This window comes from Arvicola amphibius, chromosome 7 (genome assembly GCF_903992535.2).
Source record: "Arvicola amphibius chromosome 7, mArvAmp1.2, whole genome shotgun sequence".
Classification (NCBI taxonomy): Eukaryota; Metazoa; Chordata; class Mammalia; order Rodentia; family Cricetidae; genus Arvicola; species Arvicola amphibius.
The window spans coordinates 77,286,276-77,301,365 of NC_052053.1; the positions used below are offsets into that span (position 1 = coordinate 77,286,276).

The 15,090-nt window shown below is 46.2% G+C and overlaps 1 protein-coding gene across 1 annotated transcript; it reads left to right on the top strand.

The window, feature by feature from the left end:
* Positions 1-4,272: 4,272 nt before the first annotated feature.
* Serpina6 (serpin family A member 6) lies at positions 4,273-14,734 on the top strand. Its single transcript, XM_038337025.1, has 5 exons — positions 4,273-4,429; positions 7,302-7,915; positions 9,861-10,137; positions 12,099-12,246; positions 14,343-14,734. Exons 2-5 carry the CDS (start codon positions 7,321-7,323, stop codon positions 14,526-14,528), a joined length of 1,206 nt encoding a protein of 401 aa, XP_038192953.1. The 5' UTR covers positions 4,273-4,429; positions 7,302-7,320; the 3' UTR covers positions 14,529-14,734.
* Positions 14,735-15,090: the final 356 nt, after the last annotated feature.

Genomic DNA, 15,090 nt, shown 5'->3' on the forward strand with positions numbered 1-15,090 from the left:
GCAGTAGGTCAACACTATTCTAAGCTCTTTCAATGGATTACCTCATCTAACCTTCATGACATTCCAGAGAGACTCTAGGGACTGGAGTGACCCTAGGAGCCCCTGGAAGGTATGTGGCAAAGTAAGAAACCTGAATTTGATTCCAGCTCTAACTATTGCTATGTTACCCTGGATGACAATACGTCTACCCCATAGGGTTCTTGAAAGAATAAGTGAGTCAACGCACATCCAACAGCAGAGCTGGGAGCTTGTGCGAGGGGCCAGGCTTCATACTCAACTCAGTGAGTTAACATGTTGCTGGACCAACAGAGCAGAATTGAACTTGTAGGAAGGGAGAAAGAAGACAAAGCAGGTAACTTGACAGATACAGATGCTCCTCATTAGGAAAGATATGGAAACGAAAGCAAACTAAATGGCTTCCCCATGAAAATGAGGGCTGATGGGGGCTTGAGGGATGCTTTTTGTCAGGCTACGCAAAGCCTGAGACCAAGAGTAAGGGCATGTGGTTCCGGTGGTTATGAACAACAGGAAACAACATTTGTCTCGTGGCCTAAAAGGGAGGGTCTTAATGTCAGTGATGTTCCACCCAGGTTCAGTATTCTCAGCTCAGGACTGGAGAGAAAGAGTAGAAACCCCCTGAAGAGCAATCAGCATACCTTGGCCACATACCGCCCACGGGCACTGGTTGACATCTGTATTTGCCAACACAGCTCATGACCCCTTGAGTAAATAGCTCATGACCCCTTGAGCAAATAGCCGGGGTGGGGAAGGCCAGCCAAATGCCTCTCTGGAAGATCTAACCACTGTAGTCTTTGACTTGGCATGATCTTTCCCATGCCAGGCAAGGCCTGGGCCCAGTTTTTCTGGCCAGGAGATTCCAAAGAGCACTGCTGCTGTGTGACTTTTCCTGAGGAGACATGAAGGCCAGGCACTGTGACAGACCCAAGAAAAGATTCTACCTGATTGTCCCTTAGTGAACTAGTGAGTTTCCTGGGCTTACTTACAGGATTGTGGGTGCCACAAAAGCACCCACATCAACAAAGAGCCCATCCTAGCATGCATGATTGATGAGTCGGGAGAACAGAATCCTTGGAGCTCCTGGAAGGGCTGGCAGGCTGCTCAACTTGTGGAAGAGTCTCCTCTTCCAGTAATTGCTCTGCCCGAGGAGGGAAAGGGCCTTGTGAGTCTTGTCACTTTCAGGAGTTTCCTGAGCCTTGTGAGTTCTCTGTTTACTTCCTGAGTTGTTCATGTCTCTCCAGGTGGCTGTCCTTAACATCATCCACATGGTACTGGCTTTACAGCTATGGAGACTCCCTGAGGCATCCACACACATTTTTATAGAAAGCTAGGGAGTTAACTGTGTGCAGTGGGATCAAATTCCCCAAAAGAGCCCCTGGGAAGGGGGATAATGCTTTAAACTGAGTGTGACTTGTGAGCATCAGTGGGTACCCCAGGATGTTGAAGATGCAAGGAACAGGAGATAACCGCCAAGGAAAGGAGTGAAGTCCACCCAGGAGATAGGCCATGTGGGCTGCAAACCACAAGGCGGCAGGAATAAGGTTGCTCAGGCCTGTTGGGGCACACATCACGGGAACATGGGCCCTAGAAACAAAATGTGGAGCCACAGGATAAACGCTTGCCCTGCTCTGTTTTGTTGTTTCTTGCTTTGGTCCCATCCTTCTTTATGGCTGACTAGTCTTCCTTTTGGAATGGGATCATCTGTCATGTACCACTGAAACTTGAAAGTACTTAACCTCCTTTTAGGCTTACTGGAATGCACAGCCAAGAGTTCCCTGAGTCTCAGTGGAGACTTTATACTTAAGCTGTTGAGCAATGCTGGAACTGGAAAGGCGATTTCAGCTCTCCAGCAGGGACCTAGTGTGTTTTGTGTTATGAAATGGCCTTGTTATGGCTTCAAGCCATGGGGCTTCATCTTCATTGTCAACTTGACTAGGAGATACAGGTATGCTCTAGTGTGTCCGTGAGAATGTTCACAGAGAGCATTCAGTGAGGAAGGAAGACCCACCCTGAATGTGAGTGACACCAGCACATGGGCTGGGACCCAGACAGAATAAACTCAGGGGAGTACCACCCTCCTGTCCTGCCTTCTGGCTCGCAGTAATGTAAAGGGACTTATCCCACAAGAGTCTCCCGCTGTGATGGACTGAATGACCTGAAACCAAGAGCCAGGTTAGTTCTTTCTTCTTTAAGATGAGTAGGCCATGTCTTTGGTCACAGTGTGATGTGGGATTTTCAATGTGATTATTTCAGGTCTGGGCAGCTGGGGAAAAAACAAACTGTCTCTGTCAACAACAGTGATAAAGTACACTGAGACTTTATCTCAAGAAAACAGAAGACAACAGATTAACACCCCGAGATTTATTTAAAAGTTGGTTTCTAAAAATAAAAGTAGGTTACATCCACCCCCTGTCCTCCCCCTCTAACCCCTCTTTAAGAAAATAACAATTTTCTTAAAAACTAAAAGCTGAATCTTCTAAAGATTAGTTAGACAGATCTCTCTAAAACGACTTATCAAAAGGATAGGAGATATTTCAGTCAATTGAGTGCTTGCCTTGCAAACTTGAGGTCCAGAGTTCGATCCCCTGAGCCCACATAAAAAAAAAAATCTTGGCATGATGGCATTTCTTGCAATGGTAGGGCTGAGGAGGTGGAAACAGGCTAATCACTGAGGAGAGTTCCATGCCTGAGAAAAACCCTGCTTCAAAAGCTAATGGATGGAGCCCAGGGGACATTACGTGAAGTTGGATCTGTCCTCCACATGCGTATCCAGAATTGTGTATGAGCAACGCACACACAGCTTATTAAGGAGAGGAGGAATATAAATATGAGTGTGTATGTGTGTGTATATAAATAAGTGGGAAATACTGATAGTGAATAACAATTAAAACACTAATGGGAGCTTTGTGAATAGCTCGTTTGGGATTTTGTTTTGGTTTGGTTTTGACAGGATTTCTCTGTGTAGTCCTAGCTGTCCTAGATCTTCCTATGAAGACCAGGGTACCCTGAACTCACAGAGATCCACCCGAGTCTGCCTTCCTAGTGCTGGGATTAAAGGAGGGCACCACTATACCTGTGTTAACTGTGAATAAAAATCTACAAATCTAGATGAGAAAAATCCTTGGCTCTAAAGTCTAAAATTGGCTTGTGAAACAGAAAAATTGAAAAGAACAACAATGATCAAAACTGAGATGCTCCAAACGTCCAGGCATGACCTCTGACCTTCTTTCTTTCCCAGCTTTCCTCAGCCTTGGTTGAACTAATGGTGCTGTCAACCAAACCCAGGGCTCGGGGCTCCAGGCTCTGGGTGGGTATTTACAAAGGCGCATCTCCTTGGACACTGTACAACTTAATAGTCCTATCCAAAGTCTCTAAGGGGCTGATAGAAACACTGAGGCAAAATAATTATTTTTTTTCCTTCGCTGTTAGTGAAATCTATGTAACCCGGGGTTTCAGAAGACTCCCTTCTCCCCACTACAGCCGAATGGAAGTACAACAGAAAGGGAGGAGAAGAGAAAGATCTGCTAACTAACTGGAGACTCTGAGGTCTTTTCCACTCTTTGGAAGAACCATTCATGGAGAAAAGTTCCCTTCTGCTTTGTAATGCTTCGCTGGGTGCCTCCTGCAACAGAAGAGATCGGGGAATGAACACGTGGGGAGGAGGAAGGATGCTGGACGTCAGGATGTAAACGGTCTGGGGCAGCTCGCTTCATCTCCAGCACCTCTCAGTTTCCTTATGTCAAGAAGAGATGCTGATGAGGCTATAGCTAAGCAGTGGAGCCCTTGACCAGCATGCATAAGGCCTCGGGTTCAATCCCTGGGAGCTACAGAATAATCAAATTAAAACAAAACAAAACAAAAAACTAGGCCAAGTCAGTCTCTTAAAGATGGTAGCCGTTTGTTCAGTGAGCCATTGGGAGGCTTGAGATAACCCACAGAAAGCCCTTAGCTGGTTACACATTCATTCATGCACATCTGTTTCTCCCACCCTTAGCTGATTCTTCCCCTCCTGGTGCCAAGAACCTGACTCTTCACAGAGCCCATGTCATGGTGCTTACTAATGGCACCAATGAGTCCCCCTGCCAGCTGGCACGAGCAACCACAAACACTGTTGCAACTCTAGCCACATTTTGATATCAAAAGTAAAACTTCAGGGCACAGATGCCGTGGAAAGTTAATTTGCAGCATTGCTGTGTTTACCCTCACTACCTATAAAGCCTCTCATTGGCTGATGTTTGGGGGGTGGGGACCACCAAATAGTGAAGGCCACTGCCCCCCTCCTCTAACCATTAACCAGCAGAGACACTGACAAACAGGATTTAGTAGGCTCTCCCTGGAGCTTACTGTACATCTGCTAGGATCCCAGGCAGCAGAGCGGAGCCCGCCGGAGCGACCTGAGCCTACTGCAGACGTGAGTTACCCCTGAGAGTACTCTATTCCTCCTGCTTTTGCCAGGGTCCCCACCTCTGCATCTGTGCACTCCAGAACACAGCCATGCATGCAGGTTGCTCGATGGAGATTTTTAGTAGACGAACATGCATCAGCTGTAAAATGAAACAGCCTTATGGAGGACTTCCCAGACCCTGGAATCTGGGGGGTCACCACTGGGGTTTGATTTCCCCTCGGCTGCTGCCTTGCGGGAACTGTCACTGAGAGTGTGGGCTATGTTTCACCCGTTGCCCTGGGAAGCATCATTAGCTGCCAGGAATTGGAGGGAATCTCAGAGCTGAGATGGATAAGTACCAAGCAGGACTAGGGGGTGAGACTGGGGGTACACAGCTTGCACATGCAGGGGCACTCTGAGGAGTGCCCACAGACCCCTCTTTCATGGCTCCTCACTTGGTAATCTGGGATGGGGATGACGCTGTTAGGAGAAAGAGGTGGACTAACTCTCTGCATCATTCCACGAGCTACGGTCCCTGCCTAACTCCCCACCTGATCCAAGTCACTTTGGAGAGGAGTGGCAAGGAGGCCGTTAGTAGAAAGAAACATATGGTCCTCAGTCCGTTCACAGGCTGCTCTTAAAGAGCCACCTCGCTGGCCATGTGGCTTTCGATAGAGATAAGCAGGGTGGCTCAGGAGGTGCGTGCCCTGTCCTTTGTGGATGCTCTGCCTTGGCCAGTTCAGTTTGCCCAGCTCTACAGTGAGCTGAAGTTGACTCATGAATTGAGTTTATGTAAGTCATGTACTGATGACAGCCACACCAGACATCACAACAGTCTCGTGAGACAGTGGGGGTGTTCAGCACCATCCTGCAGGTTTGACACAGGGAGAGTGAGGCATTCCGTCCCCCCCCCCCAAAAAAAGGCAGGAAGAGGAAGGAGACCTGGGTAACTGGGGTCCTTCCCCCAAAGGGGATCATAGACAGGCAATGGTCCAGTGAAGAAACCAATATGTCCATGTGTAGAAAACAAGGACGGGGCAGAAAGAAAAGAAAAAGAAAGGTTTTCTGGAGGCAGCAACCTCAGTGTCAAAGACAGAAAGAGAATGAGTTGGGCAGGGGATGGAAAGGATGGGCCCACAGAATAGAGCCACATGGGCAGGGGCAGGGTAGGGTCATCTTTATCTCCGTGTCTCAGGCCAGGATGGAGCTCAGCAAACACTAGAGGGACTGTAGTGACATGCCCTGCCTTCTGTGTCCTGCACTGTCCTGCCCTAACCTCTGACCTGGCCTGAAGGAGGGTAACAATGCAGTGTGTGTCCAAAGGAAACCTGTGACATCCAGCAGTGCTGCAGACAGACAGACAGCATTCCGACTTAAGACTGAAGGACTGGGTCCTGAGGGTCCAGTAGGCTGGGTCTCCTTCCTCTTCCTGCTGTTTCTTGGGGCAACTGGGTGCCTCACTCACCCTCACTCATGTAAGCCTCCCACATGAATGAGGGTGAGCTTCGTGTGGGCACTGGGGAGCCCCTGAAAACTCATCTTCTGCACAGCTGTGTGCTACCCCTATTCAGCCACAGATGTTAACTTTCTAGATTGAGTAGCCCCCAAGACAGTGACTTATAATTTTGTTGTTGCTTGAGAATTTGAGAATTTCACACATGAATATGTGTTCTGATCAAATCCACTCTCCATTCCCTTCCCTTCAAGTCCTTCCCTCTTCCTACCACATCTTCCCAACTTCATGTGCTTTTGTTTGTTTTTGAGCTTTAGGGTTTTTTTTTTGTTGTTATTGTTATTGCCATTTTGATTTGTTTTTCTAGTCAGGGTTTCTCTGTGTAACAGTCCTGGATATCCTGGAACTCACTTTGTAAACCAGGCTGAGCTCAAATACATACAGGTCTGCCTCCCGAGTGCTGGAATTAAAGGTGTGCGCCACCACTACCTGGCCTTCTTTTTTTGAATACCGAGTCCACTTCATGTGGCTAGTATGTGCACGGGTGTAGGGCCATCTCTAGAAACATGGCTAGTCTCTCGTTCTGAAGTGGCCTTTTGGAACTGATTCTCCCTTTCCCAGAAGCCATCAATGGAAAACCTACCTCAGTTACTCTGCTGCAGAAACATAGTAGCAATCTGCCTGCTGGGTTCTTATCTTTCACCCAGGGATTAGTGCAATGACTCTCAACCTTACCTCATTGTAGAGGCTTCTTTCTGCAGTAGACAGCGGTTAGCACATAGACCCCTCAACAAGTCAACATCAAGGCTTTTAAAAATCACACAAAAAATAAAAAAGGTGGATTTACAAAGTAAAAGTCCAACAACACCTAGCCTGACAATTGTTTGCAAGGTGCCCTTTAGCAGGGCATCTTTCTCTCCCCATCTGCTTCTCACTGTGTCCAGTGTCTTTTCATTCTGATCGGGAATCAAAGGGAAACCCACTTAGCAGGGTTTTGTACTGGGCGAACTGAATATGGTTTAGCAAGCCGTCAGTTTTGAAGGAGAGCTCGGCCATATTTTGTTTGTTTGTTTGTTTTTCTTGTATGTTAAATGTATGAGTTTGCATGGGTACTTAACCTGCTGAGTTTCCAGCTGCCTACAGTAGAATTAGGAAAGCCTACTTTGAGGGTTTTTTTTTTTTTTTGACAAAAAGTGCACATGAATATAGGTGAAATGCTTGAGGAAGTGCTAGGTTAAGTAGCAATGGCGCTGAGTAAAGCTGTCTTCAACTGAGGACCCCGAAGTCCAGAACTTTGCTGTGACTGCCTGGGTCAATTTCTCTCACAGCCAATGTAAAGGGAAAAATGGGGGAGGGCAAAGTGGAGTCTTGGCCTGCCTCCCACGGCACTGTGTGCCCCGACTCTGGGACTGCCATACCGTCTAACAAACATTCTTGGTTTGGCAGGGCCTAGTCAACCAAAACAATGCCATTTGCTCTGTATGCCTGTCTCCTCTGGCTCTCCACCAGCGGCCTTGTGACTGCCACTTCCATAGATGACAGCAGTACCGGGAACCCTCACCGAGGCCTGGCTCCCACCAATGTTGACTTTGGTTTCAATCTGTATCATCACCTAGCGGCCATGGATCCTCACAAGAATATCTTAATCTCCCCCGTGAGCATCTCCACGGCCTTGGTCATGATGTCCCATGGTGCCTCAGGCCCCACAAAGACCAAGCTTTTCCAGGAGGAGGGCTTCAACATGACAGAGATAACTGAAGATGAGATCTACCAGAGCTTCCAGAAGCTCAGTCATCTTCTCAGCCGGTCAGACAGCAAATTGAAGATGAACATGGGCAACGCCCTGTTCCTTGACCAGAGCCTGAATCCAAGGGACTCATTCTTAGCAGACATCAAGAAGTATCATGAGTCAGAGGCCTTGATCACCAAGAACTGGCCTGAAGCCTCCCAGAGTATCAACAAGTATGTCGAGAGTAAGACACAGAGGAAAATGACAGATGTATTCTCAGAAGAGGATCATAAAGCCCCCCTCATCCTGGTCAACTACATCTTTCTCAGAGGTACTGTTCTCCCCTCCTTTCCATCCCGATGAGGTCCCACTCCACCGCACACCTCCCTAGTCCCCACAAAGCCATCCTACACAAAATGGCCTAGAGTTCAGTTCACAGTCAATTCTGATCATGTCTTGTCCCTAACACATGCCAGTGTCTAGCAGGTTGGAACATCCACAGTGCTGTTCTCGAACACTTCCTAAAAGACTTGTTAAAATTATAGATTCTAGAACTCATGAAAGGCCTCCTGAAACAAACCTTCTGCAGAAAACCAAGAATGTGCCATGTCTGCCCAACCTAATGCCACTTTTAAGATCAGTCGGTTTAGAGACATCTCATCCCTGAGAATCAAATCTGAACTTCTGCTGTAACACTGATTCTCAGCTGAGGGTGCAACTGAAGCCCCTACCTTCCCAGAGACATTAGGCAACCTTGGCGAACATTTATTTTTTTACTGTCACATCCAGGAGTGAGATAGGATGAACTATTGGTGTCCAGTAAGTAGAGGCCAGAAATTCTGCTGGACATGCTACTCACAATGCTATTCACAAATGAACACGCACACATACACATACAATGCACACATAAACACAAACATATACAAACACACAAACAGAGAGAACATATACACTGATGTATACACAAACACACACAGCCCCCCATGGTGCCATCATCCCTAAATATCCAGAGGGTCAAGACTGAAAGCCTCTACTTTTTTGTCTTCTTTGGCCTCGTGTCTTACACTTTTCCTCCACTAAGATCTTAATACACAGTGTGTGTGTACACACGCAATACACATACAAACACACACATTGCACACAAACACACATAGCACACATGCACAACATAAACACATATACAGTACACACACAAATACATATAGCACTCATACACACACAGCCCACACACATCATACACACACAGCGTACACACACTGCACACATACAACTCATACACACACACACACACACACACACACACCACATGTCTGGCTATACCATATTCCTCTCCTGTCCTTGAGCATGCCTGCCTCCATAGAAGACCATGTGAGCCTCTTGATGGTACTGTAACAAGTTACTGCGGACAGCGGCTATATGCAATTGTTATCGGATCACTGTGGGAGTCAGGAAAATAGAATGGGCTGCACTGCTTGGGGCTGGCTCCTGAAGAGCAGAAGAGGCTGGGGGTTGGGAGGTTGTTGCAAGCAGACAAGTTTTGTCGCTGTCTAAGGAGCGACATTCTTCCTGTCAGAACTGACCAATACCATAACAAATAAACAGATTGGATGACGACCCCACCATCTGAGGGTGATGGGGGAACTGTGAGCCTAAAGGCACCCTTCATCCTTACTCTGTACAGGAAGCATCATTGTCTGGAATGCCCTCATTCCAAGTGACAGAGGTATGAGCCTCCTCCAGGAACTGACTAGACTTTCAAGATCGTTCATTTTCCCAAAGCCAGCTCTTCCCTCTTCCCACCAGAGACCCTGAGTTGAAGGTTTGAGTTTCTAGGACCCTCAGAACTCTCAGCACTGAGTCTCACCTCAGGCCCAGAGGCCCAGGTAGAAGTCTATCTTAAGATAAATCCAAAACCTATTGCCCTGTTTCTCTTCCCTTGCCTGTGCTTGAAAACCTATCAAGCAAATCTCAACCAGTAGAGAGGCATGGAACAGAACAGGCTTAATAGCCTAGCATGCTACTGCTGGCCCACTCTGCTGCATGCAGAACAGTCTGTAAATGCTGAGGATCATTTCATCTTTCTGGAAACCAGGCAGCCCGAGCTGGGGTAACCTGGCACGCAGCAGTCAGCTGCCTAGCTTGTTTCTACAGGGACAGCGGGTATTTAGCTGCTTCAGAAGAGGGTGTCCAGGCTTTATTTTAATTTCCAGTCTACAAACCTAGTGATTGATATTCCCTTACCCCATATTCCCCCCCCCCCCGACACATCTTTTTAGGTATGTGGCAACTTCCCATAAACCCAGAGAACACCAGGGATGAGGACTTCCACGTGAACGAGACAAGCACAGTCCGGATACCCATGATGTTCCAGTCAGGAAATATCGGTTATCTTCGGGACACGGCGATTCCCTGCCAGCTGGTACAGATGAAGCATCAGGGAAATGGAAATGGCACTACCTTCCTCATCCTTCCTGACCAGGGCCAGATGGACACTGTCACCGCCGCACTGAACCGGGACACAGTTGAGAGGTGGGACAAGACTCTGACCAAAAGGTAAGCCCTCCAGGCACCATGTTGGTTTCTATGAGGTGTATGTTACTGGAAAATGAGGCAGAGAGTTTTTTTTCTCTCCGATATAGACCCCAGAAGGCCTTTTGGCAGAAACAGCTGGTGGTGGTAGCAACAGAGTAGGTGAAAGGTCAGATGAGCTTGCCAGCAAGACACGAAAGCAAGCAGAAGCTTTTTCCTCTGATCTCTCTCTTTCTCCGTCTCATATCAGAACTCAAGTCATTATGATGGGTCTTCTCTCCTTTCTTAAACATCTCTAAAAAGGCTTTGATAGATATGACTGGAAATGTGTCTCCTAAGCAATTCTAATGTCCAGTCATTTGAAAATGAAGATCAACCATCAGAGGCCTTAATAGCACATAGGCTGAAGCAGCCGTGATACAGATATTAGCAGGGGGGACAGGATTTGGCTTTTGAGACATAGAATCACATGGATAGCTTGGCCAGTACTACTGCTCCTAGCCAGGAGTTCTCACTAACTCTTCTCCTGTCTTCTTTAGAGACCATAAGTACTGATCAGTGGTCCAGTGTTGCAGGAGGCTACTCATTTGTTCCCAGCTGCCCAGACTCAAAATAACCACACAAAAATCTGTATTAATTGCAATGCTGTTTGGCCAATAGCTTAAGCATATTTCTGGCTTACTCTTATATCTTAAATTAACCCATTTTATTAAGCAAGGTTCTGGTGGGCTCCAGCAGAGTTACCTCTCTCCTGAGGGCGGCTACATGGCCTTCTCCCTGACTCTGCCTAATATATATATATATATATATATATATATATATATATATATATCTTTTATCCTGGCTTTACTCTGTTAAGCCATTGGCCAAAAGCAGCTTCTTTATTAACCAATGGTAATAAAACATACTCACAGCATACATCACTTCCCCTTTTCTGTCTAAATAAAAAGGAAGGTTTTAAATTTAACAAGGCAAAATTACATATAACAAAACAGGTATCAAGCAAGAAGTACAGTTACAATATTTATATCTACTTTATCTTTTATCATAACTAAGGAAAACTATAATTATAGCTATCTATTCTTTAACTCCATCAAAGACTCCAGAAGGATATAATATTACCTAAGTAAACAGGAGGTGCATTATAAGCAACTTCCAAAACTATAGAATTGACAGAGACATCTCACTGCCTGGACAGTCACCCAAAGTTCTTTTGTAACATTGGGACATCCATCTTTAGCCTACAGGCCTATAGTATCTGGCAGACTTTTCTATGAAGCAGGAAATTTCAAAGACAGTTCCACCTACATTGGCAGTTTGTCAGTCACTTTCTTCTGTGTCCTGCAGAATGTCTGACAGACTCTTTTATGAAGCAGGAACCCCAAAGGACTGTCTCACCTTTAGGCAAGTTTAGCAGTCATTTTTCTGTGGGTCCTGCATGTCCAGTTCATCAAGCAGTCCAGGCAAGAGCACTTTCTTGCCCAAATGGCTAACCAACTCCATAAGGAGCCTCTTCAATGTCCATCTTCCTCTTGAAGTAATTGATGCTGCCAGGATCAGATGTGTCTCATTGTCATGAAAAGTCCTAAATTTTTAAAACACTTTAAATGCCATATTCTGTAGGTCTTTGAAAGATCTGAAGAATATCTATCTATCGGAAATACATCTCAGCACATCTAGAAAACCTAACTAACATGACTAAAAGATTGAATATTAACCTATATTTACAGATATAATCAGCTCAAAGGAATTATCTAGGAAAAAATGAATTTAGGCAATTCAGAGACCCAGAGAAGAAGCCTTACATATGAGGAAGAAGTAGTTCCTGCCTCTTGCCCTGCCTTTCATCCCTAGTGAGTCAGACTGATGCTAAATGTGCCGAAGGGATCACACAAAGTGGACATCTGTCTGGGAAAGGATGTGTTGCTGTCTGCCTCTAGGTCTAGTCTTGAACCCTCTAATCTTTCCTGCTTCACCCTGAACAGGCGAATGAACCTGTACATTCCCAAAGTCTCCATGACTGGTACCTATGACCTTAAAGATGTTCTGGCACACATGGGCATTGCAGACTTGTTTGCCAACCAATCCATTTTCTCAGGCATCACCCAGGATTCACCACTGCAGTCATCAAAGGTAAGTGTCTTGGTAGCTTTTTCTCCAAAATTTACACTAAATATCTTAACAGTAAGCAACACAGCACATTTGTGAATGGTCCCCCGTAGGTGGAGTTTTTCTGTCCCACAGCCACTCTCAAATAATTACTCAGAGGCTTAATATTAATTACAAATGTTTGACAGTAGCTCAGGCTTATTACTTACTAGCTCTTACAACTTAACCAATTTCTATTAACCGATGTGCTGCTCTGGGGCTCATGGCTTTTACCTTTATTCCATTTTGTGTTTCTGGCTCATTCTCTGGCTGGATGACGACTCCTCTGACTCCACCCTTTTTTATCCCAACATCCTCAGTTTTGCTTTCCCACTTAACTTTATCCTGTTCAGCTATTGGCCAGTCAGCTTATTTGTTAAACTGATCACAGCAGCATAAATTCACACTATGTACAGAAGGATTATTCCACAGCATTCTTCCAGGTCCCAAGCTGAAAACCCCAGGTCCAAGCCCTTTCAACTACAGTTCAGTAAACAGAGGCTCAGCAAGAAAACAATCATACAGAAAGCTCATGACAAGGGAGAGTCATGGCCCAGGCAGCAACCCATCCCATGAAGCCTTACAAGAAAGGGGACACTGGGAAATAAAGTTGCCACAGCAGAGATGAGAGTAGCCCCTGGCAAAAAGAAATAGAGGACACACTAACGGTCTCATCAACAGCACACTGAGCCTTCTGCTCAATTTCATGCCTCAGCCTTCAGCTTGACATTCTCAATTCATAGCATTTTGATTGAATACCAATTATGTGCCCAAGCCTGTGCTAGGATCTGGCTCTGTTTCCACTACTCAGATGTGGACACTGTCCTCAAAACACAAGGGCTTTGAGTAAAATCACCAAGGAAACCCAGAAACACAGATGCCTCCTTTCTCTTCTTTCTTTCTTTCTTTCTTTCTTTCTTTCTTTCTTTCTTTCTTTCTTTCTTTTTCTTCCTTCCTTCCTTCCTTCCTTCCTTCCTTCCTTCTCCCTTCCTTCCTTCCTTCCTTCCTTCCTTCCTTCCTTCCTTCCTTTTCTTCCTTCCTTCCTTCTTTCCTTCCTTCCTTCCTTCCTTCCTTCCTTTTCTTCCTTCCTTCTTTCTTTCCTTCCTTCCTTCCTTCCTTCCTTCCTTCTTTCTTTTTTTTTGAAAAATATGACAGGAATTCTTTTTCTGCTATGACTGTACCAGAAGTACCGAAGGACTGCATGTTCTAAGGTACCAAAGCACACTGACCACAGACTGGTGCTTTGGATTTATATAGGAGACATTATCCCAACTGCTCAGGGGAATCCTTAACCTAGGAAGGGCAAAGAGTTTGACATGGTCACAGAGCTAACAAAATCAAACAAATGACAGCAAAAACAGCCAAACATTTGATGTTGGGTCTGTCCACACGAGATCTCAAATCATCAAGACCCACTACCGAGGTCCCAGTCACAACTCAGCCCCTGCCTGGCTGCAGGAACCTATCACAGGGACACTCAGAGACCTTCATACTTGCTGAGAAGTGGGGCTGATGAGCCTCCTTCTCCTCTACCACCACCACTGCTACCACCACCACCACCAAGGGGACTGGGAATCCATTGACTGTCACCTATTGTTTAGTTGCCAGGGAAGGATCTGTCAACCCTTTAGCAGTCTTTGTAATTTCCTCTAATTTTAATCATTAAAAGGAACACATCAACAGCCAAGAATTTGCATTTCTGCCTCAGCCAGGGCTTTCCCAGGCATAGTAGGCACAAGCACTTCATAAAAATTCTACTCTGCTGTTTCCATACCAGAGTGGACAGAGAGTGAGGTGTCCTGAAGCCTGGGATCTGGTCAGTAGAGCCCAAGATAGACCATGAAATCCAACTCCTCTGATCTCTGTGTGGTGCATGCAGCCTGTATGCAACAGGGAGGAAGTTAGGTGCAGTCTAGGCTCTGTAGCTGCTGCTTATACAAGGAGCAAACACATTATCCTTTGGGAATCTTGGCTGCTTCCTCTCCTGTGGAGCAGAGGGTGAGATGTCCATGCGATGAGACGTGGAGAGTTCCTGCCTCATGACAGGTGCTCATTCCCTGCCTCTGCTGTGTTTCTCACAGATGCTCCACAAGGCCTTGCTGCAACTGGATGAGACAGGGGAACCAACCAGAACCACCGGAGGGGCTCCCCTAGAGGTGACATCTGAACCCCTCACTATGAAAATCGACAGGCCCTTCATCATCCTCATGTTCGACGGCTTCACATGGAGCAGCCTGTTGATGGGCAAAATCATGAATCCAGCTTAGTGTGTGCCAGAGGAGTTACGGTGCACCTGACTTTGGGGGAGTCAAAACCTTTCCCCAGTGTTCTTTAGGTTCACCCCAACCCACCCAGGCATCCCCACTTATAGATATCTTGTAATGGATAACAATTGTTACTACTCCCAAGACAAGTCAATTGAGAAGGGAACACGGAGAAAGAGGGAACAGTTATTAAAGGATGTTTTTGCAAACTCTCGAGTCCTGGATGGTTGCATTCTGATGAGGGCTCCATTCTTGATTTATATATAGGTGGTGCCTTCTACCTGTCCTCACATAGAGGGAAGAGCAGGAAGAACTCTCTAGGGTTGTTTCTAAGGGCACTAATCCTATTCATGAGGGTTCCACCCTTATGATCTCATCACCTCTGGAAGCCCTGATGGGCTTCTAAAGCTAGGTTTCAAAATGAACCTGTAAGACATTCAGTCCATGGCATTTAGTCATACATAACGCAAGAGGGGTGACTCTGACCAACCAAATCACCTCTATTACTGACAAGAACAAGAACACAGGGTATCTTGGATCAGCCGTGGATCCAGAATGCAGTGTG